This window comes from Haemaphysalis longicornis, unplaced genomic scaffold (assembly GCF_048455015.1).
Source record: "Haemaphysalis longicornis isolate Haplotype H1 unplaced genomic scaffold, Haemaphysalis longicornis Haplotype H1 scaffold_6, whole genome shotgun sequence".
NCBI classification, from domain to species: domain Eukaryota; kingdom Metazoa; phylum Arthropoda; class Arachnida; order Ixodida; family Ixodidae; genus Haemaphysalis; species Haemaphysalis longicornis.
In genome coordinates, this window is record NW_027526407.1 from 39,876,174 (window position 1) to 39,903,935 (window position 27,762).

The 27,762-nt window shown below is 46.3% G+C and overlaps 1 protein-coding gene across 1 annotated transcript; it reads left to right on the forward strand.

Annotated features, from left to right (window-relative positions):
* The first annotated feature begins 132 nt into the window (after nt 1-132).
* LOC144142497 (5'-3' exonuclease PLD3-like) lies at nt 133-27,762 on the forward strand. The gene is made up of 10 exons (XM_077674046.1): nt 133-467; nt 2,998-3,212; nt 11,192-11,372; nt 12,263-12,386; nt 12,567-12,700; nt 15,664-15,864; nt 18,988-19,127; nt 23,105-23,264; nt 25,293-25,395; nt 26,611-27,762. Exons 1-10 carry the CDS (start codon nt 435-437, stop codon nt 26,763-26,765), a joined length of 1,446 nt encoding a protein of 481 aa, XP_077530172.1. The 5' UTR covers nt 133-434; the 3' UTR covers nt 26,766-27,762.

The window sequence follows — 27,762 nt, forward strand, 5'->3', positions numbered from 1 at the left end:
GTGTGCATGCGAACTACAAATATTGTTCGTACGCCCGCCGCGTACAAACAGAAAATAATTTTGGTTCGTACGCCGCGTGCAAACTAAGAACGATTGTTCGCAACATGCGTGCGAATAGGGACGCGTGTATTCAACTTGTTGTGATCTGCAGCGAAGACGCCATCGGCGTAGCGGCCCTGTGTTCACAGTAGCTGTTACATCTTCGCTTGCATGCGCGTGATCACTGCAGTCGGCACAGTGTTGAAAAGTGAAACTAAGACATGACGTCATTGTGTTTCTATCTTAGTCACAGGATGCCGATGCGCCGTTATCTTGTGCCCAAAGCGAGTTTCTTGTTGTGGTGAGGAGACGACAATCGCGTGTTTCAACAACTGGGTGTGTCAGCCGAGCTTTGTCAGCCCTCTTCAGCGCGTCACCTGCGGCGAAGCTTCACAATGACTATTCCGAAGGATGACACGCATGAAAAGGTAGATTCTTTGTTTTCGAATAGCGGCCAACTTTGGCTCGTGTAGTAGCATAAAGCTTAATTGAGTCTCCAGCCTCATTCCCCCACCCCAACCCCTTAAATAATTCCAATTCGGGGGTTTACCGAGCCGAATCTACGCCTAGGCGTTGGGGTGGGCGCGGTGGAGGTCACTGGAATATTTTTGGCATTTGGCGTTTCTTTCCTGCATGACTTTTGGAGCAATGCGCTAAACGCACGACGTCGTGCGCTCCGTCCGGAAATGGCTTTACGCACGATGATGATGATGATGATGATGATTAAAGGCCTCCCCTTTGAATCGGGGTGACGGCGTGCGCCATCTAGCCTATCTTAGTAGTTTGAATTTAAATTTAGTACCTCAACTCGGATTTCTTTTTAATTCTGCCCTGCCGCTACCCCTGGCTGGGATGTTATTTTATCGACTTCCCTGCTTTTTTTCCACCAATACTCTAGCCGCTGCTTAGTAATACCTACTGCTGACCAGTTAATGCTTCCATCAATTGCGAAGCCCAGTGCCTCAGGAAGTAGGACTTTCCCCCCAATTCTATCCGGCTGAATCTTTTCGCATCCTATTACTATGTGGTCGATTGTTTCTTTATCCCTGCCACATACAACACATGTCTCATCCTGGGACGAATATTTGCTCATGTAGGTTCGAGTTCTCAAGCAGCCAGCCCGCGCCTCAAAGAGCAACGCACTACCTTTATTGTTGTCATAAACCTTCTCTTTCCGGATCTCTTTTTTGCTTGCTTTGTAGATTCCCAGCGATCCCTTCTTTTCCATCCTCTCTTTCCACATGAGCGTCTCTGTTTCCTTCACTTGCTTTTTAACTGCCCCCCCTTGTTTATTTGCCGCGGTCAAGGTATATTTAGTCGCCAGCTTTCGCGTCCTCTTTCGCCATTGGGTGTCCACACTTTTAAGGTACATGTACCTGTGCACTCTGGCTGCCCAGTTCTTCTCATCTAAATGCCTAAGCACGACTCTGTTCGCTGGCGCCATCTACCGGGTAGAACGGCGGGCCCGCTACGCGAAGGAGGCGCGCGGGAAGTTTTAAGCAACCAGCGTTATTTATGGGTCTATTCGTTTCACCTGCACCGCGTGAACCAGTTCAGCTGGTGCCGCACTTCGCCGTTCGATTCACCGGTGGTGCCGACGGGTGCAGGACGGGTTCATGGCTTTGCCTGCACTCCCTGCCGAGAAGGTGCAGAAGCAGACAAAAAATGTGCAGGTCTGGTTCCGCCGATGACGGAACCCGCTTTGCACCGCTGTGAACTGGTTCAAGAGGTGCAGGCTGAATCGAATAGACCCTATGTAAGGCCACACGGCGGGTTATGTTACGTTCCCCTTGTAGCAAATACCCATGAAGGCAATTTTTCGGCGCAACCTAGTATCCGCAGATGGACTAAATTATTTCGTAGTCATTGATTGGGTGAACTTTGAAGTAAGCATTCGCATTGTGCGTGGGATGGGACCGCCGCGGTGGCTCAGTGGCTAAATGCGTTGTGCTGTAGAGCACACGGACGCAGGTTTCTGTACAGGCAGTTGTGGCTGCTCTTCTGATTGAGGAGAAAAGCGAGAACGCCCGTGCGTTAAGATCCCGGGGCTTTCCAGTATGGCGTTCCTCAGAGTGTAGGTTCAGCGCGGTGAACACCACAATCAAACAAACTTGTTCATGGGAGATGCTCGCGTACTGCAGTGAGAAGTCGGGCTGACGAGATGGGGCTTTAAAGGAAACTGCAAACATTGCATGCAACTTACATTTGCGTCTCCTTACCGCGAAAACAAACCTGTTGCTGTGTGAATTAACGGTGCCCGCAGTGTTTTTTTTTTTACGCTGTAGTATGAATCGTTGATTGTGCTAAGCTTTTATTGTTGATATGGTCGCTGGTGAATTAATTTAGTCATGATTTTTAATTTAGGCATCTAGTAACACCAGAGCGATCGATAATGAACAAGAACGGGGGAGCATATCTAAGTAAATAATGTACCTGCTTATCTGGCGTAAACCTTATAGAGAAGCTGTGAGAATTTTGTACTAATGCGTGAACAATCTTCGCCACTCGTATTCATTCCCAGTTTTTTATAGCAAGATTTGGATATTAGTGGCCAAACTGCATGGGCTAGCCTTTATGTCGTTCTGACAATCGGGCTTGACTTTCGTCTGATGACATTTTTGTCTCTCTTATTTTTATTTACAGTTGTGTAATTTTACCGATTGAGTTACTCAACTTCACCAATCATTCAAAATGGGGACACAACAAAAAAGGAAACAAAAAGACACGAAAACCAGCACAGGTGCTTTCAATACTCCTCTGGTCGTCATATCTCTTTTGTTGTGTTCCCGTTTTGTGCGTGCAAAGTTCCCATCATGAAGGCAAGCCAACTAGCTTGCATTTCCGTGTTATTGCAGGCAGATGCGCGACCAACTTTTTTGAACAACACCTGCCTCTTTAGCATTGGCAAGTCTCATCAGTTATACGCTTTAAATGCCGGTTGGGCCGTTGTCGTTCCAGACTATGCTGGACTTTGGGGAGCTTGAGCTGCAGCAGCAGCCGGCCAAGAAGAAGAAGCTGGTCTGGCTCTCCTGCCTTGGCATCTGCATCATCCTGCTCATCATCCTCCTCGTCGTCCTCGTCCTCTTCCCTCCCCTGGGACACTCGGGAAGCTCGAGCTATTATGCTGAACAGCAGAGGAGAGGCGAAACCGTCGAATGCCTCAGCTCGTGCTCGTAGGCCTTTTTTCCCTTCTCAACGTCATTTGTAGAGAGAGAAAAACATGTTTTAAAGTGAAAGCTTTCTTAGTGGGGCTGATGACGACCTGTCAAAAAACTAATGCATGGCTGAAAAGCCCTGAAAAGATCTCTGGACACATAATGCGTGCGTGAAGCCAGGCTTGTGTTGTGTCAAAACGGTTACTTGAAAATTGCGAAGACGGAACGGTTCTAGATAAGACAATACACGTGTCGATCGTGAAGAAGGAGTACAATAGTAGAATACCTTTGTCGCATAAACCACGTATCGACGTATATTTAGATCATTCGTAGATGCATTTACTTACTGCACAAAAATTCGTCATCGCGTGGGTTCATTCTTTAATTGCGATCTGGGTCTTTGACGGTTTGGCAATCGATTGGACGCTCTTTCAGCGAAGGTTGGATTGCACGTTGACGCATTTTTTATGCAGTTTTTATGTTAGAAGGCTTTCGTGCTTCTCTCAACTTTCTTTGGGAAGGGATGGTTAATTTTATTAAGAGCATTTATTGTGTTCTTGTAGGAGCACATCCATGTTCACAGGAGTCCATAGGTGCATGGAATAACGAGGTGCACGACCACGAAACATAAATTTTTGAAAAAGAATTTTGAATTTAAATACGCCCTTTTGTGATGAGCAATGTGGAGTTGCAAAACTGCCCATAGGCTGTAAGTACCACAAAAACAATCCGTGGTTGACCCTCTGCCTGGGGGCAAATGGCCAACAGGGACGCCCTGGCATGTCCACACAAAATTAAAGTACTAGTACTCAGCTGCTTACGAGTGCTGCTGCCAGCCATAAAGAAAGTGCCATGGAAACATTGAGAAACATTTCCTATTTTGGTGTTTCCTATTTTTAAAATAACTATTTATTGAATAAACTATGTTAAAAAATTAGAAGTTATGCTAAGTTATCGTCTCCTAGAGGCTGCATCCATGCGCTTGCTCTTCATTTACTTCGTAGCAACGGGGCTGTCACGACTGTAGTGCGAAGTGAAGTTTCACATTTGCTATGTATTGGAGAACTCCGTCTCTGTAATACTATCAGTTCCCAAGGTGCCAAAAACAGTGTTTCAGATTAGTTTTTTAAACCAAACAATTGGCATGTGCAGTCGGCCGGAAAAGTAACCGGACCACCGCTCACGCAGCCGGAGCGGCTGCTGCGGCGCACCGCAGCGCTGTTATCTCGCTGTGCTCGCTTACGACGAGAGTGGCACGCTTGACGCCAAACTTCTCCTCGCCCTCGTGCGGGTGCTTGCCACGCTTGATAAACTTCTAGTGCAGCGTTCGCCTTTAATCCAGCACATGGCGCAGTCGCGCTGCAGCGCACGGCCGCAGGGCCAAAAACCGCGGCGCTAGGAAGGAACGAAAACCCGCTCTGCTTTTTGTACGCGGTTTATGTTCGCCTCATGCTGCCTATCAGTGCCTGTAGGATGCGTCCACCGCCGCTGGATTTTGGATAAACGGCACAATGCACCGTACCGAAGGCTACCGTGACGTTCGTTTTTCCACGCCGGAGCGATGTTATAGTGTCGAAATTGCCTTTTCGGCATCATGTCCGGACGTGGGTTTAATACTACTTACAAGGAGACCTCTGAAGACCAATTTAATTAGCTAGTAGGATATTCTTTCGGTGACGAATTTTCTTTACAGGCGTACCGCCAGGATGAATGATTTCGAAGACGAATCGCAAAACATCAGATATTCCTGAAACTTTATTCATGAAATCTGACAGTACTGGCATTCAGCGGTCCTTAGTGGGGCGAAAAGTTGCCGGCTACAGCGACGACTTGGCCGACTCGCCTGGGCATGGAGTCGTACAGCGCCGCCACTATCTCGGGACGCCCGCGCAGCGCTTCCCACTCTTTCTTCACGGCGAGCCACAGCTGCTCCGCTGTGCCACCGCAAAGGCGTCGTGAGGCAAGCGTCTTCTTCAGCAGTCCCCATATGTTTTCGATGGGGTTGAGATCAGCCCCGTTAGGGGGCCATGGCAGCTGAGGCACGCCACAGCGCTCCAGGAGTGCGCTCACACTGCGTGCTTTGTGCACGGGGCTCCTATCATGCTGGAACAGGTAGCAGCCATCCTGGAACAGCCCGTCCAGGACGTACGGGATCAGGTGCTCGGTGAGGACTTCACAGTACCTCGCCCCGGTGAAGAAGCCCTCGATCCGCACGAGTGGGCCCAGGCCGTCCCGACTGATGGCACCCCAGACACTGACCGAGCAGCGGCCGCTGCTGAGCACGCTGTGGGTGTAGGCGGGGTTATACCTGAGAGTATGGGAGAGCAAGCATTAACATCTGTCGGGTCCAAAAGCGTGGAGCGTCCTCATTCCGTTGCGGAAATGAAATAAAGATGGAGGCTTAAATTACACAAAATTTAACATTTTGCCCACACTGATATGGAATACGCGCGAATGAAACACTTAAATGGTAGTCAATGCTGTACCCATGTCAAGTCAGGTGGTAAGGGGAAAATGAGGTTGCATTCTCCAGACTACGACGCGTTGCAAACCATCCATATAGGTTATTGACAGGTTAATCTAACTTAACCCGCGATTCCTGTGAGCCGCAAGGGTGCCAGTTCATACCTGCTGTTCAACGGACGCCACACACGCTGCTGTTGGTCCCAGCATGTGCAGAAGGTAGACTCGTCCGTGAAAATCACCTCCCGCCACTCCTCTGCCGACCACTGCTCGAATGCTCGGGCGAAGTTCAGTCGCTCCTCCCGCTGCTTCGTTGACAGGTGCGGTTTCTGAGCAGCAATGCAGTTCACGAGACCCGCCTCTCGCAATCTGCTCCTGATTGTGTCGCAGCAGCAACTGAGATCCAGAGCATCGCGGATCTCCCTGGAGTTGAGAAATGGGTCGACAACAGCGGCAGCAACAATCCATTCATCCTCTGCCAACGTGGTCACCCTCGGCTGCCCACTGCGCTGAGCATCACAAATTCTCCCATCTTCATCTCTATACGCTGTAAGAATGCGGCTCACCGATGTTCGGCTCCTACCGGTGCGGCGGCAGATTTCACGCTGAGGGACACCTTCGTGGTGAAGCCGGACGATCAGCCTTCTCTCCTCTATCGGCACTCGGGGTGGCATTCTGGCGAAGTAAAAAGCCCGATGCGACCGTTCGAGCTTTTAAAGGTTTTTTACACTGCAACTGGCCAATGAGCAGTCCTGGTTCAATTTTTACATTTTATTTATTAGAATGGTGTAGGCCAGGCGCTTTACGGTGGGTTCTGCTTTACAGATATGGGTGCGCTCTGCTACACAGATATGGTGATGTCCTTCCATTGGCCAGTTGCAGTGTAAAAAACCTTTAAAAGCTCGAACGGTCGCATCGGGCTTTTTACTTCGCCAGAATGCCACCCCGAGTGCCGATAGAGGAGAGAAGGCTGATCGTCCGGCTTCACCACGAAGGTGTCCCTCAGCGTGAAATCTGCCGCCGCACCGGTAGGAGCCGAACATCGGTGAGCCGCATTCTTACAGCGTATAGAGATGAAGATGGGAGAATTTGTGATGCTCAGCGCAGTGGGCGGCCGAGGGTGACCACGTTGGCAGAGGATGAATGGATTGTTGCTGCCGCTGTTGTCGACCCATTTCTCAACTCCAGGGAGATCCGCGATGCTCTGGATCTCAGTTGCTGCTGCGACACAATCAGGAGCAGATTGCGAGAGGCGGGTCTCATGAACTGCATTGCCGCTCAGAAACCGCACCTGTCAACGAAGCAGCGGGAGGAGCGACTGAACTTCGCCCGAGCTTTCGAGCAGTGGTCGAGAGGAGTGGCGGGAGGTGATTTTCACGGACGAGTCTACCTTCTGCACACGCTGGGACCGACAGCAGCGTGTGTGGCGTCCGTTGAACAGCAGGTATGAACTGGCACCCTTGCGGCTCACAGGAATCGCGGGTTAAGTTAGATTAACCTGTCAATAACCTATATGGATGGTTTGCAACGCGTCGTAGTCTGGAGAATGCAACCTCATTTTCCCCTTACCACCTGACTTGACATGGGTACAGCATTGACTACCATTTAAGTGTTTCATTCGCGCGTATTCCATATCAGTGTGGGTAAAATGTTAAATTTTGTGTAATTTAAGCCTCCATCTTTATTTCATTTCCGCAACGGAATGAGGACGCTCCACGCTTTTGGACCCGACAGATGTTAATGCTTGCTCTCCCATACTCTCAGGTATAACCCCGCCTACACCCACAGCGTGCTCAGCAGCGGCCGCTGCTCGGTCAGTGTCTGGGGTGCCATCAGTCGGGACGGCCTGGGCCCACTCGTGCGGATCGAGGGCTTCTTCACCGGGGCGAGGTACTGTGAAGTCCTCACCGAGCACCTGATCCCGTACGTCCTGGACGGGCTGTTCCAGGATGGCTGCTACCTGCTCCAGCATGATAGGAGCCCCGTGCACAAAGCACGCAGTGTGAGCGCACTCCTGGAGCGCTGTGGCGTGCCTCAGCTGCCATGGCCCCCTAACGGGGCTGATCTCAACCCCATCGAAAACATATGGGGACTGCTGAAGAAGACGCTTGCCTCACGACGCCTTTGCGGTGGCACAGCGGAGCAGCTGTGGCTCGCCGTGAAGGAAGAGTGGGAAGCGCTGCGCGGGCGTCCCGAGATAGTGGCGGCGCTGTACGACTCCATGCCCAGGCGAGTCGGCCAAGTCGTCGCTGTAGCCGGCAACTTTTCGCCCCACTGAGGACCGCTGAATGCCAGTACTGTCAGATTTCATGAATAAAGTTTCAGGAATATCTGGTGTTTTGCGATTCGTCTTCGAAATCATTCATCCTGGCGGTACGCCTGTAAAAAAAATTCGTCACCGAAAGAATATCCTACTAGCTAATTAAATCGGTCTTCAGAGGTCTCCCTGTAAGTAGTATTAAACCCACGTCCGGACATGATGCCGAAAAGGCAATTTCGACACTATAACATCGCTCCGGCGTGGAAAAACGAACGTCACGGTAGCCTTCGGTACGGTGCATTGTGCCGTTTATCCAAAATCCAGCGGCGGTGGACGCATCCTACAGGCACTGATAGGCAGCATGAGGCGAACATAAACCGCGTACAAAAAGCAGAGCGGGTATTCGTTCCTTCCTAGCGCCGCGGTTTGTGGCCCTGCGGCCGTGCGCTGCAGCGCGACTGCGCCATGTGCTGGATTAAAGGCGAACGCTGCACTAGAAGTTTATCAAGCGTGGCAAGCACCCGCACGAGGGCGAGGGGAAGTTTGGCGTCAAGCGTGCCACTCTCGTCGTAAGCGAGCACAGCGAGATAACAGCGCCGCGGTGCGCCGCAGCAGCCGCTCCGGCTGCGTGAGCGGTGGTCCGGTTACTTTTCCGGCCGACTGTACCTGTAAGGGGCTGAGGCAGGTTGTTGCTTTTACATAGATAAACAGGCTGTAATGATACGTGACAGCCTGCTATGTATTTGAAGAAACACCGTTTTATTGTGTCTGCATATGATCCATGGTGGACCGTATGTTAACTACTGCCAAAGTAAAGGAGGCTATGCTACACTCGTGTTTATTTATTCACTAGGCCTTGTTGCTTTTGCTTTCTGATATCACTAGTAACTCATGGGCTGAAAACTGCATTGGGAGCAATCAATCTTACACTCATGTGAAAGGGGCCCATTGCAACTGCTTCCCAACATTTGGAAATAGGCTTTCAAAGCTGCCCAATTAATCTTACAGGTGGCCTGCTAGGTTCCAGGAAGGAATTGGATAGAGTAGCTTTTGCATAGGTCAGCAAAGGTAAGTGAGATTTACTTAAAACTAATTTATTAGGCTTGCAGGACACTCACAGAAACCTGTAAAAACAGCCTATTTTGAACATTTAATGGAAATCGGGCCTAATGTATGTATCAGCCATAAAGTAAACTGAAACAAGACAACAAGTGCTCGCGAACATGCACTGCTGCTAGACAATTCTAAAATTCACAGCAATGGAATGTTACTTGAGTGTTCTGGCTTAGTGCAAAATATGGGCAAACTGTTCTTTATTTCATCAATCCTGTTTGCAGCACTGCTAGGGCTAAAGCTACTAGTTGACAGTAATCACCCCGCCCAATTTATCACCGGTAACCTGTGCACGGGAGAAACGTTTGTGGTGACTAGTTCGCATTCATTTATCTGACTGGGGCTTTTATGACCCTGTTGCATTGACGGTACTTCACAGAAATAGGCATGAGTGGATAGAGCACGTTTTCGATGGCAATGATTGATTAGAGGGACCCTGAACACAAAATACGAGCTTGGTTGCTTAAAAAGACTGCTTTGTCATGACAGTGATGGCAACTTTAATGTATTCGCCAAACAAATAAGCTAGATAACAAGGGAAACAGTGGAAGCAGGCTCCAGCCACAGGCCCTTATGACGTCACAGGATCTAGTTTGTGCAATTGGTGGCCACCATGACTGGGTGATTGTAGTGGGGGCTCTCTTTTTTTATTTATGATTTATTCATTTACCCTAAACGCCCTTACAGGAGTTACATGGGGGTGGGAGTGAAAAAGAACACACATTGTAACATTAAAAACAGCAACACTCACGGAAATGAAATTACAAACACAGTCATGTCGAAATGCATTGTTGCAAAATAAGGGTACGCAAAAAGGGGCACAACAGTTATCTGATTTCAAGAATTCGGGGGTTAGAAAAAGACACAGGTTCAAAATGACACAAACATTAAATATCGAACAAATCCAACAGGTTCAAAAATGACACAAGCGCTGGAAAATGATTTATACATTGAGGAATAACTGTAACTCTGATAAATGAGGGTGACGATGTTCCCTGTGAGCTGATCCCAGTGATGTATAGCACGTAAGAGTGGTGAGAAGAAAAATAGGTTTGTACGTGCGAATATTTGGTTCGACTTTGAATGAATGATGTAAATGGGGGGAAACGCGACCAGTGGGTTTTATGTGTGAGACAGCGAAAGAAGACTGGTTGTGGTATTATAGCCTATGAAAAACTGGTAAAAGACTACGAATGCAGCGTTGTTGTAGAGGTGGTAAGTTCAGGGATTTTTCAATTTATGTTTGTTCGTGAGTAGTTCCTGAGAATGAATTGGGCTGCTTTATTTTGGAGTGCTTCAAGTTTGTTTACGAAATACGACTGATGGGTGTTCCAGATTAGCGCTGCATATTCTATATTTGATCGAACAAGTGTTTGGTAGGCCAGAAGCTTTGTGGATGTGTTAGCTGAATGCAGATTGCGCCTAATGAATCCGAGTGATTTAGATGCATGCTTTGCTGGTTATTGTATCAATGTGTTGGTTCCAGCTTAGATCAGATGTTATGTGGACCCCCAAGTATTTTACCACGGTTACGGTTTGTAGTCATATTATTGAGAAAACAGTGACGGGGTCCTGACGCATCAGTTTTCGTAAATGTAATGGCGTTAGTTTTAGGCACATTTACTTCCATCTGCCAATCCCTACACCATTTTGTCAGTTGATTAAGGTCTGCTTGCAAGAGTAAAGAATCTTGGGTGTGTTTAATTTGCCTGTAAATGACGCAGTCATCCGCAAATAACGAAATAGTAGAACAGATATTTGTTTGATCGCATCACTTGAGCACAAACTTAGAGTGACCACAACTGATGACTGTTTTTAGTGTTCCCTCTGTTGCATCACTACTGACATCATGGTACAGAATTTGAAAGTTTTCAACATCGCTGTCGTTTTTCGGTTAGAAAAGTGTCTTTCAGGACTGGAATGGAGCTGAATGTGTTCCCAAAGGCTACAGTTCTTCCAAATTAAACAAGGCCGGGCTTTGTCTTTACAGCATCTTCCCAAGTCAATTGCTTCAGGGTACTTATTGACCCCACATGTCTCTTGTAATTCACATAGCATCACTTATATATCTAGGAGATAAACATGATAACCATGAAGTTTAACCGTTTACCAATTGGATATGGAGAAGTGCAGCACTGCAATGCTCGTTTTCTTGCCTTAGGTTTACCCTGGTGGAAAGCATCCCCGAGAACCTGACCTTCACAAGCGGATCTCCGACGCACGTGAGCACCTTCGAAGGCTGGAAGACACTGCTTCAGCTGGCAAAGAAAGAAATCAAGATCGCGTCCTTTTATTGGACGCTTCGAGGGAGCGACATACATGAAGACCCTTCGGCATGGCAGGTGGGAAGCACGTCAGCAAAGTTTTCTCGTCGCAAAGTTGTTGAACTGGCTTGTGGAAGAAATGGCTTGTATGCAAATGCTCTTTAAATCTGGTTTGCCACATGACTGAATATCATCGAGGTGTGAGGGAAGTCACTCACTGATTCTCATTCATTTCACATCAATCTACTCTTGCTCACTTTTTCAGTACCATGCAGTCTATCACTTACTGTCTCTCGCTTCACTTTGCCCACTCTCACACTTACTCACTCTGCTCACACTCTTACTCACTCAAGGAGCTCACTTATTGACTCACTAGTGCATAGACAATCACTCACTCTCTACGTACTTTTACTCACTTTTGCGCTCTTTCTCTAGCACACAGTCTGTCACTTACTCGCTTTTTTTACCACTGCTTTCTTTCTCTCACTTCACTTCACTCACTCTTGCTCTCCCTCACTCTTTGCATCCTCGCCTTGTCCATTTGTGTGGGGTTGTAAGAGTACAATGAGAAAACCGGGTTTGTTTATTCCTGACGACCTTCCCGCATTCTCACTCGAAAAGTATTCAGTGTGCGGAACTTTGTCATGCAACTTTTTTGCTTGGACAGCGTAGTTCTTGCTGCGCTTAGACATGGGCCTTGTCCACATGTTAGACTGTAATTCTGATTTGCAGTATGGAGCCTAACCCAATGCTGCAAAAAAAAGGAAGCTTGTTTGCAGTTCGCAGCATCAGAGGAGTATTGGGAAAGTGGCTTTCACGAACACTTTTGATGATGAAGCAAGTTGTTGAGAGCGTGCTAAAGTATCTTGCCGCAATTTCTCGAAAATTTAGCACTTCGCTGACGTTGCAGTTTTCTAGTCCTCACAACGCCTTAGTAACCTGCGTTGTTTCTTTCGTCCTTGTCCCAGGGGGAAGAAATCTTTAGGGAAATCGTCGCAGCCGGCAAGAACCGCTCCATCGACATCAAGGTTGCACAAAACATGCCTCTGGAAAAACAACCCAACCTGGACACAGAGGACCTCGAGAAGGAGGGTGAGTTGCATTGAAATGAAATTATCCTGCATAAACGGTAAACACAATCTTGTACACTCTGTGGTATATCTTGTAGTTCTTTAATTGGAAACATGGAAGCGAGATAATTGCTTCCATTTTGAACTGCATGTAGTGCGCAAGTACCAGGATAAGTTACAAGTTTTTCTGCTTTGCCTTCAGGTATTGCGACTGTCAGAAGTGTTAACTTCACCCGTCTTAGGATGGCTGGGGCACTTCACACCAAGTTTTGGATTGTGGACAATGAGCACATCTATATCGGCAGTGCCAACATGGATTGGAGGTCTCTGACTCAGGTTAGTTCTACTTTGTTAGACCTTTTAAGCAGCTTTCATTCTCTCTCTTCGCGAAATGACTCACTTTGCACACAACTCTCAGCAGTGTCGTATGTGTGACAAGTAAATGGAACACCAATATGTCTGGTGGGTATGCATGGTATTGGTAAAATGGCAGGTAAAAGCAGAGGAATATGCTAGGACACTGTGAAAGTTTGCATTTGTGATAATTGGTGTTCTCGCCCGAGTCTTCATGGTGTCAGGCACTTTTTAATGTAAAACAATATAATTGTATAGGCATGTATTCGCAAGGTATCCTTACACTTGTAACAATAGGCGCTGTTGGAGAAGACAATTATAAAACCAACATGCTGGTTCAGATTCTCAGAGAAACACTAAATATGTGCCAATTGTTGAACTGTTGCAGAATGCTCTACTAAGACATTGTGGTGGATCATATTGTAGTGCAAGAACTCTGACATGTGCACAGATTATGATTGCTGTGGATGTAAATGTAACTATTTCCATCTCACATTATGTGTGTAAACACTGCAATTTTTTATGCCTTGCAAGTATGCGTAATTGAAATTTTTTGTATTGTCAGTACCATTGACAATACTATTTTTAACTTCTGGCCTCACAATTTTTTTATGCGGTTTCGAACCTTTTTGAAGCAGACGTGTGGCTGCATATATATTATTAATAATGTTATTTGGCTGTAGCTGTGTTTGGTGGCAGTGTTTCAACAGTCAGATGTGGAAGTGGTTTGCAACCAGCAATTAGTGCTAGGGCAAGGCACGATTCAATCCATTCAAACTTCTATTATGTCTCGGTGGTGTGTACACCTAATCTATGTGTGTTCTTGCTGAAGTATTTCATGTGAAACCCGAGATTGTTTCTGATGTTCAAACGATAGCTAAGCAAATTTAGTGCTGACAACTTGTTGAAAAGTGCCAGGCCAACATTGCACTTTGGCATAACTAACTAGAGAAGGCATGTGAAAGTTGCGTGTACACTTGATCATCAGAAGGAACCACTTAGCTTCCTAGAAGATAGTAGTAGAAAAATTGAAGTTGACAAGTCGCAACCTGGAGGAACTTGGCACACTAGCCACTGTTAGAGTGTGGCAGCAGGAAAAGAGTTGTAGTGCTGAACGCGTGTCAACAGAGCTCAAAAATTTCATTCTTCCTCGGTTAAAGGGACCATGAAGAGGAAATACAACTGTGTTCAATTTAAAAGAGCTATCCTTTAGTAACTCCCTCAGGTCTGCTCCAGCCACGGAAAATGGTTTTTAACTGGAAAATTGCAAAAAAACATTAAAAAGCTTTCATGTTCCGCACTACAGTGATGTAATAATACGAGCGTGAATGATGTGATATAGGCTAGTACTAACAACAGAGTCATCAGCGTGTTAACTGCATGCTAGCATTCAAGTGATGCGACTAGATGGAACTAGAGGCCTCATTACGATTCCCCGAACATGTTTTTTAGCGGTGGCTTAGTTTTGCAGCTGCTAATCGTGCCAACAACACTCTGTGATGTCATAGCCAAATCACTGGAAAGTGGCTGGGTAGTCGCCACTCCTTCCTGTGTTTTTCTTAACATCTCGATTATTGGTTTGAAGTTTGTGAAATTAGTATCATTGCTGTTGTGACAGTGCAGTTTTTTTAAAGAACCAAACTTGTGTTTTGTCCTCATATGGCCCCTTTAAGGTCCATATGAGGACATAAGGTATGTCAGTGATAGTGCGGTGGCCCAGTGGCTAAGGCGTTGTGCTGCTGAGCCAGAGGATGTGAGTTCGATTCCCGGCCGCAGCGGCCGCTTTTCTAATAGAGGCGGAAAGTGAAAACGCCCGTGTGTTCGAGATTTCAGCACATGCTAAAGATCCCCAGGTGTTCAAAATTAATCCGGAGCCCTCCACTATGGTGCGCTGCATCGCCTGTGTAGCGTCGGCACGTTAAACTTCATATTCAATGCCAGTGATGGCATTGCTTGTTAGCTGTCCCTTAAAGGGACCATGCAGACAAAATGTAAGTTTGTTTTATTCGAAAGATTCCGTGTTTTATAGTGCCCCCAGCGCTTGTCCAGAAGCAAACGGTGTGTTATTCACTGGGAAATTAATCAATTTAAGTTAAATGTTTAATTTGCCCACCAAATTGTGTGTTTTAACGACGTCTGCGACGACATCATGAGAACGGGTCTTCAAGCTAAACTTGGTGGGAAGTGGAGACTTGTTTACCGTTAGTCAACCTAGATGGCTCCACCATACTGCAGCGAGCCGTTTTTTGCCTTTGCTTTGTTTTTCACCGTATTTGTACCTGGCTTGTTTTTGTTCAGAGTGAAAATAATTGTTTCGTGAAACATGGTGCTCGCTCGACAAATATGGTCCGGTGAGACACCGTCGCTTACGCCAGTCGGCCAGTGTTGTCTGTGACAACCCCAAAGAGCCGCAGTGCTGTGCAGCTAAAACAAGCATAGTGCGCGTAGTACAGCAGTATGCATCGGTACTTCTATGTTTACGTGTGCTTTTGTGACTTCCACTGTTTATCCCAACATTCTTACAGCTATAAAAAGAATGTGCCCTAAATTTAAGTGCAAATAGCTCGTTCAGCAAGCTTAAAGCTCTGCCTAATTTGCATTTGCTTTCGACGGTCCCAGCCAACCACAGAGCAGGTACGTGTGACATTATAGGTTCTGTTGCGGAAAATGAATTAGTGGATCGCATGGCCATTCCCTTTTTTCGTAATTATACAGCTTATTTGAGTGCAGCTTGCGTTAAGAATGGTGTCAGTGTAATTCTAACGAGGCAATCTTTTGAATGAACCAAACTTGTGTTTTTTCTGTGTTGCCCCTTTAAAGAAGAGAAAATGGATGTTGAATAAGTCACCGCTGGCTTTCCTGGGCAAGTCAGAGGCAAACGTGTCCGCAATCTACGATGCCGTCCGTCCCATTGAAGCAAGCCCTGAATCGTGGTCTCGTCGCAGGTGAAGGAGCTGGGGGCGGTGATCTTGAATTGTGGCTGCCTGGCTGAAGACCTAGACAAGATCTTCCAAGTGTACTGGGACCTTGGCCTTCCCAATGCCAGCATCCCGGTAGACTGGCCTGCCAATGTCAGCACAAAGATCAACATTGTGAGGCCCGCGCGCGTCAACTTTAATGGGACGTGGACGAAGACTTACTTCTCGGTGAGTTGTGTTGACACCCTGAGAGGCTTGTGGAAGAGCTTGAGTGAACTGCAAAAATGTTGTTACAGCAAAGCTGTGTTTGTCTAGTCCCTTAGGTTCTCGCAGTGGTGTGGACACTTTGCTCAGTGATTCATAAAAGAATAAAAAAGGGTCCTACAGCTTTCATATATTGATATAAGATGGCTTATATCTACAATGGGTCCACAGCTACCATCATCCTCCATGAGGAGAGCAATAAAATACCTATAAGGAAGGGTATCAGACAAGGAGGCCCAATCTCTCAAATGTTATTCACAGCATATTTACAAAAGGTATTCAGAACATTGGGTTGGGAGCAGGTGGGCGTAAGGGTTAATGGAGTAACCTCAGTAACCTCAGATATTCTGATGATGTTGCCTTGCTAAGTAAATCGGGGGATGAAATGCAAAGCATGATTACTGCACTGGACAGATAGAGTAGAATTGTCGGCGTGAAAGTTAATATGTAGAAAATAAAGTAATGCTCAATAGCCTCGGGAGAGCATAGCGGTTTGAGATACGAGGTGAGGCAGTTGAAGTGGTAAGCAAGTATATCTACTTAGGCCAAGTAGTGACCCCGGATCCCAACCACGAGGCAGAGATAATTAACAGGATAAGAATGGGTTGGAGTGAATTCGGGAGGCATTCTCAGATAATGAATGGCAGCCTACTATTGTCCCTGAAGAAGAAAGTGTATGACAGCTGCATCTTACCGGTACTCACCCACGGGGCAGAAACTTGGAGGCTCACTAAAAAGGTTCAACTTAAATTGAGGACGGCTTGGTGAGCAATTGAATGGAAGGTGATAGGGGTAACATTAAGGGACAAGAGGACAGCGAGTGGGTCAGGGAACAAATGCGTGTTAAGGACATATTAGTAGAAATTAAGAAGAAATGGGTGTGGGCAGTGCATGTAACGGGAAGGCAAAGTAACAGTTGTTATTAAGGGTAACAGAGTGGATCCCTAGAGAAGGCAAGCGTGGCAGGGGGTGGCAGAAGGTTAGATGGGCAGATGAGATCAAGAAGTTTGCGGGGATAAATTGGTCACAGTTGGTACAGGGTCAGGATAATTGGAGATCCAAGGGAGAGGCCTTTGCCCTGCAGTGGAAGTAGACAGGCTGATGATGGTTGTTATGATGATGATATTTCCCCTGAAGAAATGTCTTCTAAGCAATGCATTTGTGTTTAGAGGTGGAGCCTACTTTACGACCAGTGTAAGCTTGGTCTTTGTAAGCTGGTTTTACCACATTGTGTGTTGCACTGCACAGTGATGTCGACGGAGGCATAGTTGCTGGCAAGCTGGGTTCACACATTGGGAAGCCTCCGGAAGAACTTGAGAATAGCGAAAAATGTTGTTTGTTAGTTTAAAATTTGCCATTATGGGTTTGTCTGGGAGTGGCACGTCTTTATTGTCTTCCTTAAAGAAGCCATGAAGAGAAAATGCAAGTTTGTTTTATTCGAAAGATTTCGTGTTTTATAGTGCCCCCAGCGCTTGTCCGGATATAAGCGATGCTTTATTCACTGAGAAAGTAATCAATTTAAGTTAAAATTTTGATTTTCCCGCTAAATCGTTTGTTTTCAGGGTCTGCAATGACATCACAGGAACCGATCGCTCTGCAGCCTAGAGTGCCTTGATTCACTCGTCCGCCGAACAGGGTACAGACACGTATACCCTGGCGCCGCCATTTTGGGTCACTCGCTCGCCGCCGAAGCAAGTCATTGTGTCAAAGCCGCGCTAAAATTATCGCCGCAATGTGGTTTACTGGCGAATTTTGAATCATCTTATTTGTTTCGCGTTGCTAGATCTCGTGGGAAACGAAAAGAACAACGTGTTTAGCACGTTGCCCCAATTGTGGTGGCACGGGAACGTTCAGAGGGTGTCACCACCGTGTACGGTAGTGCTGGTTTCCAGGTACCCTACGGTGCTGTTCCCGCATTTCTTTACGTTACCTGAACCTAGATGGCGCCGCCATACCGTGGCAAGCCTTTGGTTTGTTTTTGACCGTATTTAAACCTGGCTTGTTTTTGTTCTGGGAGAAAAATAATTGTTCCCTGAAGCAGTGCTCGCTCGACAAATGTGGTCACGTAAGACACCGTTGCTTGCGTCAATCGGCCAGTGTCGTCTGAGATAACTCCAAAGCCCCGCAGTGCTGTGCAGCTAAACCAAGCTAGTGCGCGCAGTACCAACAGCAGTACGCATCGGTACTTGAATGTTTTCATGTGCTTTCGTAACTTCCACCGTTTGTCCCACCATTCTTATTGCTTTGTAAAGAATGTGCCCTACATTTAAGCGCAATTCACTCGCTCGGCTAGCTTATAAGCTCTACATAATTTGCGTCTGCTTGTGCCGGCCTCCGCCAATCGCAGAGCTGGCTCGAATGACATTATACGTTCTGTTGCGGGAAATGAGCTAGTGGGTCGCATGGCCATTCCCTTTTTTCCTAATTATGTAGCTTATTTGAGCGAAGTTTACGTTAATAGTGGTGTCAGTATGGTTCTAAGGAGGCAATCTTTTGAATGAACCAAACTTGTGTTTTCTCTTCATGGCTCCTTTAAAATGTCCTGGTGTATGGTTTACGGTGATTCAGCAGCAGTTCTTGGTGGCTCAAGTTCATGGCTGTCTTGCAGGTCCCAATTCAAGATTTGAAACATCTGCATGTAGGAAGACATGAAGTGCAGTGCGGAATAGCACCATATTTATTCGAATATAAGACGAGTTTCTTTCCAAAATCCGCAGTCCCAAAGTCATACCTTGCCTTATATTCGAAGCTCAGTGTACACATACTGACTTTCCAAACTGCACCCTTGCCTTATAATCGTGAGTGCCTTATAACCGAATAAATATGGTAGCATCTGATGCAGGAGCGGAAGTCTTATGGTGGAGCACAACTCCTAGCAAAATTTTTGTGTCCCTTTTGTGTGTTACTTTAACGGGGTCTTAGCTGTGGCATGTAGGTGGCCTCATTTCACAACAGGTCATTACGGTGTAATTATCGCCGCTTATCTAGTCACTACGCGATGCGCATGTATTCACTGAACTTCAGCGCTTAGAACGTGGAACTACTAGGCCTCAAGAGATGTTTCGCATTGTCTTGGACATCATGCAGAGCTCGCCACCGCCGCTTCGCGCTGATGGCCGCACGCCAGACATCAACAGCATCCTTGATGTCATCAACTGTGCGGAGAAGTTCATCCACATTGCGGTCATGGAATACCTGCCCGTCTCCCTCTACTCCAACCCGACAGAGTGAGTGTCTGTCTTGGCGGGGTTTATAACACGAAAGTGTTTTGTGCCCGGGTACACCAAAACCTCACCTTGGGCATATCCGCCACGGAAATGACATTGGCAGAAAAAGTTCCATTGACATGGCTGCGCCTGGATTCGAGCCACAAACACTCTTGCCGCAACAAGAGGTACACAGCGCTCTTCCAACTGCGCTGTAAATTCAAGCGCAAGTAGGTCTACAAATGCGCCTTATATCTTTCCCACTACCTTGTTCATTCAGATGGTGCTGCCGTCTATGAGAGGCAAAGCGAAGTAGTTCATCATTACACTAATGAGCACCGACAGTTGCCGCCTCGATGACAGTGTCTTCGTGTACACAGAACGCGGGTGAATTGAGGCACCCTCCACTACCTACTGCTTTCGGTTTTGATTTCGTTGGCACAGTTTTCAAGGCGCTGTGGTTTCAGTCGGATTTACGCAGTGTTCTGGTGTGTGCAATCCAGTGTCTAATGTTGATGCGTGTAACAGTGCCATACCGACGTAATATAAATAGCGATGTGGAAGTTGATATGGATGCCCAACAAACATTTAAATGGTCGTGTGAAGGGACATTTCACTTTCGTCTTTCACTGATTCCTATGAAAGAGGCATCAACCATAGTTTTTTGCAAGGTCGTCTTCTTGCTCCTCACACGAAGGAGGCCTTCTTGTTGGACTGGTTTGTCGGGGGCATTTGAACACACCACTCGGGCATCTGAAATGGCTTTGTCGCTTACGCCTGTCAAAACATAGCTGATTGAGTCGAACAGGCGGTGTCTTACGAGCATTGTATTGCCTGTGCTACATGGCAAATTTCATCACTTACAAGTACTCCCTATGTATTTTCAATGAAGCACTTGATAGGCAATTGGTTTAACGGCCTTTGGAAGGCCTTTAAAACCGTGCCGCACAGGTATCACTTAATTTGAGGAGTGCCGGTTACATGTAGGCTTTCTGCTATTTTTTTCCTGCCTCCTTTGAGGTAGGTTTGGCATATCTGAGGTGACTGGGGTCAGAAGAAAATTGTCGGGATATTACTTTGCACTGTAACATTCGACTCAGCTTTGATGGGACCTGCGAATGCTAGCTGACGCAAGGATCACTGTTGTGTGGCATTTGCACATGTGTGCAATCACCGGACGGGAGCGATGATTTGAAGGGTGCTTTACTGTGATGAACTTTGAATCGCTAAGGATCGGTAGTAAATGCAGTGAGGAGTTGAGAGGGGAGGAGAAAGCTTACATTGGCTCGTTCCTCCTGTTGTTCAGAAGTGTAATCCAGGGGTTTACACTTGTAATCTAGTGTAATCCAGTTTGCCCTGCTGAGATGCTCGCTAATGTCGCAATGATGAAGGGCCAGCGAAGAAATTTCTGCAGCTGGTAACAATGGCTGGCAAAGGAGTAAAACAAAATTGCTTGTAGCTGTAACTATGGGTGCAATTATCATGGTATAGAAATTATCATTGCTTTTTTTGAGGGGGGACGCTGTTCTGAAAACAGCTTCTTTTAATTTTCAAGTAAACTCTGTGAAACTTGTCAGTCTTCTTAGTGATTTCAAATATGCCATTATTTTTTGTGAGTCAATTAGTTCCCAATATAATTAGAGATAATTCGTCATTTTTGGAGGAACAATAGACAAAACAGTGTTAGTCATAAAACTGTAATCTTTATATTTTCCAATCCTATAAACCGTGGTGAATGCAAAAAGAGAAATAGTTTTCTGATGCACCGTTTGGAACTAATTTTTGCAGCTCATTAAACTTTGGGGGCACCAGTGGCAAGGAACCATTTCAAATGCCCATTTCAAACACCAAAGTTTAATGAGCTGTAAAATGTGGTGCATCAAAAAACTGATTATCCTATTGCACTCACCAGGGTTCATAGTATTGAAAAATATAAACATTACAGTGTTTATGACTAACACTGTTTTGTCTATCGTTCCTCCAAAAAGAAATTATTCTCTCTAATTATCTTGGTAACTAATTGACTGACCCAAAAAATGATGGCCCATTTGAAATCAGTGAGAAAAAGCAGCAAGACTGACAAGTTTCACAGAGTCTACTTAAAAACTAAATGAAATTGTTTTAAGAGCCATGTCCCCCCTTAAAGGGGCACTGACACAAAAATTTTGCATCTTGTTTTTTTTGTTGCGATAAGTAGCTAGTGACCTACTTATAACCTGTAGAAACCTTATTTGCTTCAGCGTGCGACGGTTGTTTAATTAGAGGCATTTTCAATGCGGCCAGTCGCAGTTTCGGTTTCAGCGAGTGCCGCGAAACGATGGATTTTGTGGATTTTGTGTGAACAAAGCTGACCACGTGACCGTCGGAGGGATATCACAGAGCAGAGCCGCCGTTGCACTGTCGAATCCGCATCGATGGCAGTTTCTGCGAATGCCCCCACGTATTGATCTCGTGCAGCGCTTAATTAAAAAGCGACCGTGGATGTGACACAGGCGCTGCGAGTGCAAATGCTACCGCGGCTAAAGAACGACGCGCGACGCTCGAGACGGTGGGTGGCAAGACGCGCGCTGGGAGCAGCCGGCCGGTCTGCCTACAGGTCCGCCTACAGATGTGTTCGGCTTAGCACTGTGGCAGATATTCGAGTGCCGCTCTCGTAAGCGGTGCAGGTGACAATTTTTAATGCAACCCGCCATCGCATAATTAACTCCTTTCTCATGTAAGCCACCATGGTCGGGACTTGGAGACAATTTCGTGCAGCGGTAAAGCGGGATTCACACGACGGAGAAACCCTCTCTTTTTGGCCCGCAGGACCCGCTCACGTGACCGGTTTTAGGCTCCGCCCCTCGGTGGGGATAGCCCGCGGTGGCTCCGCGAAAGAAAATGCCTCCGCATGTTTTCGCTCGACGGCGGTGGCCCTCGGCGGGGAATGAAACCTGTTCCTCGGCGCTGTCGTCTGCTAGTCACTCCGCGTAGCTCCGCACGTGTGGATGCGCCGCCAGACCGGATAATCCGGTCATGTGCTGTTGACGTCACATATCCGTCCGCCTCCGTGATCGGGTTTCTCCGTCGTGTGAATCCCGCTTAACAAGCTATCACTCGAGCTGCCTGCGCCGGCCTGGGCCACTTCGCGGCCGTGGCCGCCGCCTGCACAGCGACCGTGCGGCTCGCTCAGTGGGCTTTTCGTGTCTCCGGCGCGTTTTCGCGTCCAATGTAAATAAAAAGTAATAGAAACAGAGTTCCTGGAATCGCTGTAGAACTTTGGTCGCGGCCAGCTGCCCGATGAGCTGACGAAATCATGGCGCCTCCGCTGCCAACGATCGGGTCGTTCGTTCTTGAGAGCAGGAGCTCCGCCCTCCGGCCCTCCGATTGGAGCGGCGAGCCGGGCGAGCCGGCGAAAAACGCCGGCAGTGCGGAAGCGGCAAACACAAACGTGTTTGCCGTGTTTGGATGTTGTTTATTTACACAATCTTCTCGGGATGTCGATTGCGCGTGGTCCTCTGCTGGCTGCTCGGTTGCGTTTCGCACACTTTAAAATCGATTTTCAATATGTTCTAGGCTGTATTCGCCGCTGATATTTTGCAGATGATGTATATGTGTTCCCACCAATCTATCTCCGAAGTTATCTCGCCTTCAAAATTTTGTGTCAGTGCCCCTTTAAGGCAACCTAGTTATAGCTTTATGCTGTTTGCTCTATATGTGCCCGTCACTTGCTCCTATCACATAGCCTCTTTATTACAAGGGGAACCTAATTTAAACTTTGCTGTATACCCGCTTAATGTCTACGCTTATGCAAGCTACTGCTGCCCTATGTTTTTTATTGCTTCTTGCCATTTATGTTTAACTACTTTCTTTGTATGGGCATTTCAAACTTTTCCCAAGGACGGCAAGGGTTCCCAAGTCATGTACAAGTTCCTTTCGTGGGTCTTTCCTGGGTTTTGCATTGCTGCGATTGCAAGCCGCTAATGTGAATTGTGCTCGCACCCCATTTTTGTGCCCAGGTTCTGGCCGAACATTGACGACGCCCTGAGGTCTGCAGCCATCAAGCGCAGGATTGAGGTCCACCTTCTCGTCAGCCACTGGAACCACACTCACCACACCATGATCAACTACCTACGCTCACTTTCAGCGATTCGGTCACGCTACGTCAACATCCACGTGGTGCGTGTGATTAGTGATGTCGTTTACTCACCCTGCATATTTAAAACACAGCAGTCAAGCATTTGGGGTTGTAGTTTAAGGGGGGACATGGCTCTTCAAACAATTTCTTTTAATTTTTAAGTAAACTCTGTAAAACTTCTCAGACTTGCTGCTTTTCCCCCACTCATTTCAAATGCCATTATTTTTTGAGTAAGTCAATTAGTTCCCAAAATAATTAATTAGCCATTTTTGGAGGAACAATAGACAAACAGCATTCGCCATAAAACTGTAATTTTTATATTGTCCAATACTATGAACCCTGGTGAGTGCAATAGGAGAATCGTTTTTTTTATGCATTGTTGGAACTAATTTTACAGTTTCATAAACTTTGGTGTTTGAAATGGGCATTCGAAATGGGTTCCTTGCCACTGGTGCCACGGGTTTAATGAGCTGTAAAATTAGTTCCAAGTGGTGCATCAAAAAACTGCTTCTCTTATTGCACTCACCAGTGTTCATAGTATTAAAAAATGTAGAGATTACACCGCTGTGACAAAACACTGTTTTGTCTATTGTCCCTCCAAAAAATTACTATTTATCTTTCATTATCTTGGGAACTAATTGACTTACTCAAAAATAATTCCATATTTGAAATCAGTGGGAAAAAAGCAGCAAGACAGACACGTTTCACATTCTTTACTTAAAAATTAAGAGAAAGACATTTAAGAGCCATGTTCCCCCTTAAATAAAGCAGTCGGAAGGGTATCTGCCAGTCGCCTATCACATGCCACAATGCACTTTATTCCAATGCGCAAAAAGTTCACGTACTAGATGTGGGAAATAATGGGTAATAATCCAGGCGATAAGGGGTAAAATTCGGGTAATAATGTAAGCTGTGTGGACGGCTGCCGTCATTATCTACATTGCAAGAAGGCAACCCTGGAAACAATTTTGGGTTAGCAAGGTGGAAAAAGTTCTAGTGCTCAATGCAGTGCGTACACCAAAATATGGAAAGTGGGGTAGGCGCAGAATTACTGCAGCGGCTGCACCATGCTACCTTAGCCACTTTCACACTTTCATTTTGTTTTTAAGCCAAGCGACCGGCTGTGTTATTTGCAGGAGCAAGGCTGCAGTTGTCAGATATCGGGGGAGACATTGATGCTGGGTTTAAAATCATGCGGGCATAAGAGGAAGTGGAAATGGCAGCAATGCACCTGCAAAGCACAAAAACTCGGTTATGAGGACTAAAACTTGCTGCAGGTGAAAGTGAAAACAAAAGTGAAATGTTTAGTAGCAAACCAGCCATAATGCACCAAGCTATGGCGGCGAGTTGCAACTAAGCAGTTCGTAATGGTCCTGATGGAGGTGAAAAGCAAAAATGCCCGTGTGTTCGAGATTTCGGCGCACGTTAAAGATCCCCAGATGGTCAAAATTAATCCGGAACCTTCCATTACGTCGCGCCTGATCGCCTGTGAAGCATCGGCGCGTTAAACCCCACAATCAATCAATCAGTTTGCAATAGTCACAAAGCAGGGTTGATGGAGTGTTTACTGCACAGTGGCCTGCTGCCTGGACAACCATATTTACTACTCCTGGTGGCAAAAGAAGAGAAGAGAACTGCTGGCAATGATTTCGCTGTATGGATGTGCTATATAGCTGTTTAGCATATTAGCTATATGTTGCGTTTTAGGATGTGCGTTTTAGCTATATGGACGTTTTACTATATGGAATTGGTCAAATGGAATTATTTACCATGTAAAAGGTAAAATTTTGGTTTTACATAGTAAAGAGGAATGTGTGAAGAGTCCTAAAACAGACTTCGAGAGCCCCTGCAAATTTGGGATCACCCAGTTTCAAAAGCGCTACAGTCTGGTTGGACTTAAAAAAAATTGTCTGGCAGCTACACAAGAAATTTTATGCTTCAGAACCAGAGTTGGGGTATAGTCAGGAAAGAAAGCAAGGAATGGGGTTTGTCTGCTTACAGGTTGCCTGCATTGGTTTGTTGGCATTGGGTGCTCACCTTGTGGGCTTTTGTTTTTTTTTTTTCATCAGAAACTGTTCACGGTGCCTGCGTTTACGCCCGAGCAGGAGAAAATACCGTTTGGAAGAGTGAACCACAACAAGTACATGGTCACCGACAACAAGGCGTACATTGGTGAGTACAAAACTGGGAGTTCCAGTTGCTCGCTTCCTCACTCTCTCACCCACTTACTCATTCGCTTATTGTCTAACTGGTTTTTTATTTTCTGCAGCCTATGGGATCGTTCGCCTCAGTGCCCATTGGGGGCTGCTGCATTTAATTAAGGAAGTTCTCTATACTGTCACAGAAAAATAAATACATTTTTAGCAAATGTGCATCCACAGTATAATTAGTGTTATACTTTTTGTAGTACAGTCTAATCCCGCTAAACTAACTCCACTTCAATGAAATATTTCCAATTCGCCATCATCTATTCATTGAAGTCAATGCAACAAAGTTCTCGCCACAACGAACCATTTGTCTGGTTTGCTTTCGCTTCAAAGATTTTCATTGATTGGGGCTGGGTTTGAGCATTCCTCGTACAAGAAAATAAGCATAACGCCAGCTATCTGTAACGTTTATACATTCAAGGCACTTAGTTTCACCGAAAACGTGCACCGTGCGCCCACACTACCACTCGTGGTAGCGTGGGCAAAAAACAAAAGCAAACTCATAGATAGATGCCAGCCATTGTTTGCTGGTGTTAGTGATGTGGCTGACCATCTTTACATGAGACACAGGCCCGGTTCGCCAAGCCGGAGCTACAGCCAATCCGTATCCAGTTGAAATCGCGCAAATGTGCTGTGCTGTGGCGCGGTGCCGTCATGTATGTGTTTCAAGCAGCTGTCCTTGCAGTTTTCCTTCTACGTTTCTTCAAAGTCAAAAGCAAAAATAATGTTTTCATGTTTAGTCTCGAACGTGCATCATCCTATCTTAGTCGCAAGCGTACAGTCACGATAAATGGAAGCGCGCGCGGATTGCCTGCCAAGTGCAGTTGCCGCAGTGCCTAGTCAGAGGATTACAGCACCGCTCCTGCCACAACCCAGAGGGAGGCATTGCATTATGCTGTCAATGATGTGGATAATGTATGGGGTATTTTTCTTGCTCTTTTGTGGTGTGTTGTGGCAGATTTTGCCTGAACTAATTTCTGCTTCAAGGAAAGTTTTCACACATCCCATAAATTTCGTTGTAGCGGGATTCGACTGTAGTGCCTGTTATGATCAGGCCTTGTGCAAAGAGTTTACAGTGTTAACAAAAGGAAACTAGGTGGTTCAGCGATACTGCTAATTACCTGCAGTTGGTTACAGTGCAACAGCTTGGAGCTCCTCTTACGGAATCCATTGTTTGCAGGAACATCGAATTGGACCCCTGACGACTTCATGGAGACTGCTGGTGTCGGACTAATTATGGACCAATCAGCCAACTCCTCATCACAGCCGATAAGGGAGCAGCTGAATGCAGTGTTTGAGCGGGACTGGAACTCACCGTATGCACGCTGGCTGTGATGCTCGCCCTTCTGGGGCAGTCAGGTTGACGATTGCCTATCCAAGAATGTGTGAAGCGAAGGACTTGGAAGTGCAGCAAAGTTTTGTGGGGCAACTGTTATCCCTGCATCGTTGACAGATGCCGATTCAGTTTGCTCCATTGATGGGTATAACAACTGCTGCTACTGTCGTCGTCATCTCTGCTGAAGCAGGGGATTTGCCAAGACACTAACCAAGACACCAAGTCGTCATCGATGTCCTCATCTTTATCGATGCAGGGTGGTTAGCCAAAGGGCTATATATAAATCATCACACTCGACCTGATCATCTTAAACCTTTCTCTTTTCGTTACCATGTTATATGTCATTATCGTTTCATCTAAAAAGGAATTGTGAGGTGTGTTTGTTTTGAAAACATCCATTTCACGTCTGTTTTAAGTTATGATGTGGTTTCATTAGGGACATGGTTCTATGTGCTGAGTCTGTGACGTGCACAGAAACGAATGGCTGTGCCTTGCTTGTTTTGCATTGCGTTCATGTTGTCTGTCTTCAGCCAATCAAGGGTCACTCAAAGCGGACACTTTGAAACGAACAAAACTTAGAATTCAGTCCCTGATCTTCTATTTCTGAAAATCAGAAATAGTCAAACTCGTGCAGTCAAACTCGTGCAAATGCACCAAAAATGTAACCAGTAATTCAGGCAGCTTGTGTCGGCGAGTTCACTTGGCAGCCATGTTTTGTGAACTGTGATTTTTCCAAGTGTGTTATGGCTGAACTTTGCTGTAGTGATCCCACCTGTAGTAATAGGAAGTGACGAAGTCCCACAAACTGTACAGTAGTTCTTACACTGTGGCATAATCTACTATCTGCTGGCATATGTTTACTTAGCATGGCCTAACTGTGATCGCTTATGGCATAAGGGTGGCAGTATGCCTTCTGCATAGCAGGTGAGTTTATGTAAGTTCTGTCAGTATTCACTGTTCATGCACTTGATTACAAAACACGGTTTCCAAAATATG

What these genes read in the sequence shown, in the direction of transcription:
- LOC144142497 (XM_077674046.1), top strand. Translation starts at nt 435, where the DNA reads ATGACTATTCCGAAGGATGACACGCATGAAAAG. An exon ending in ATTGGAGGTCTCTGACTCAG is followed by an intron (nt 12,701 to 15,663) that starts GTTAGTTCTACT and finishes GTCTCGTCGCAG; the next exon opens with GTGAAGGAGCTGGGGGCGGT. An exon ending in CTCTACTCCAACCCGACAGA is followed by an intron (nt 19,128 to 23,104) that starts GTGAGTGTCTGT and finishes TTTTGTGCCCAG; the next exon opens with GTTCTGGCCGAACATTGACG.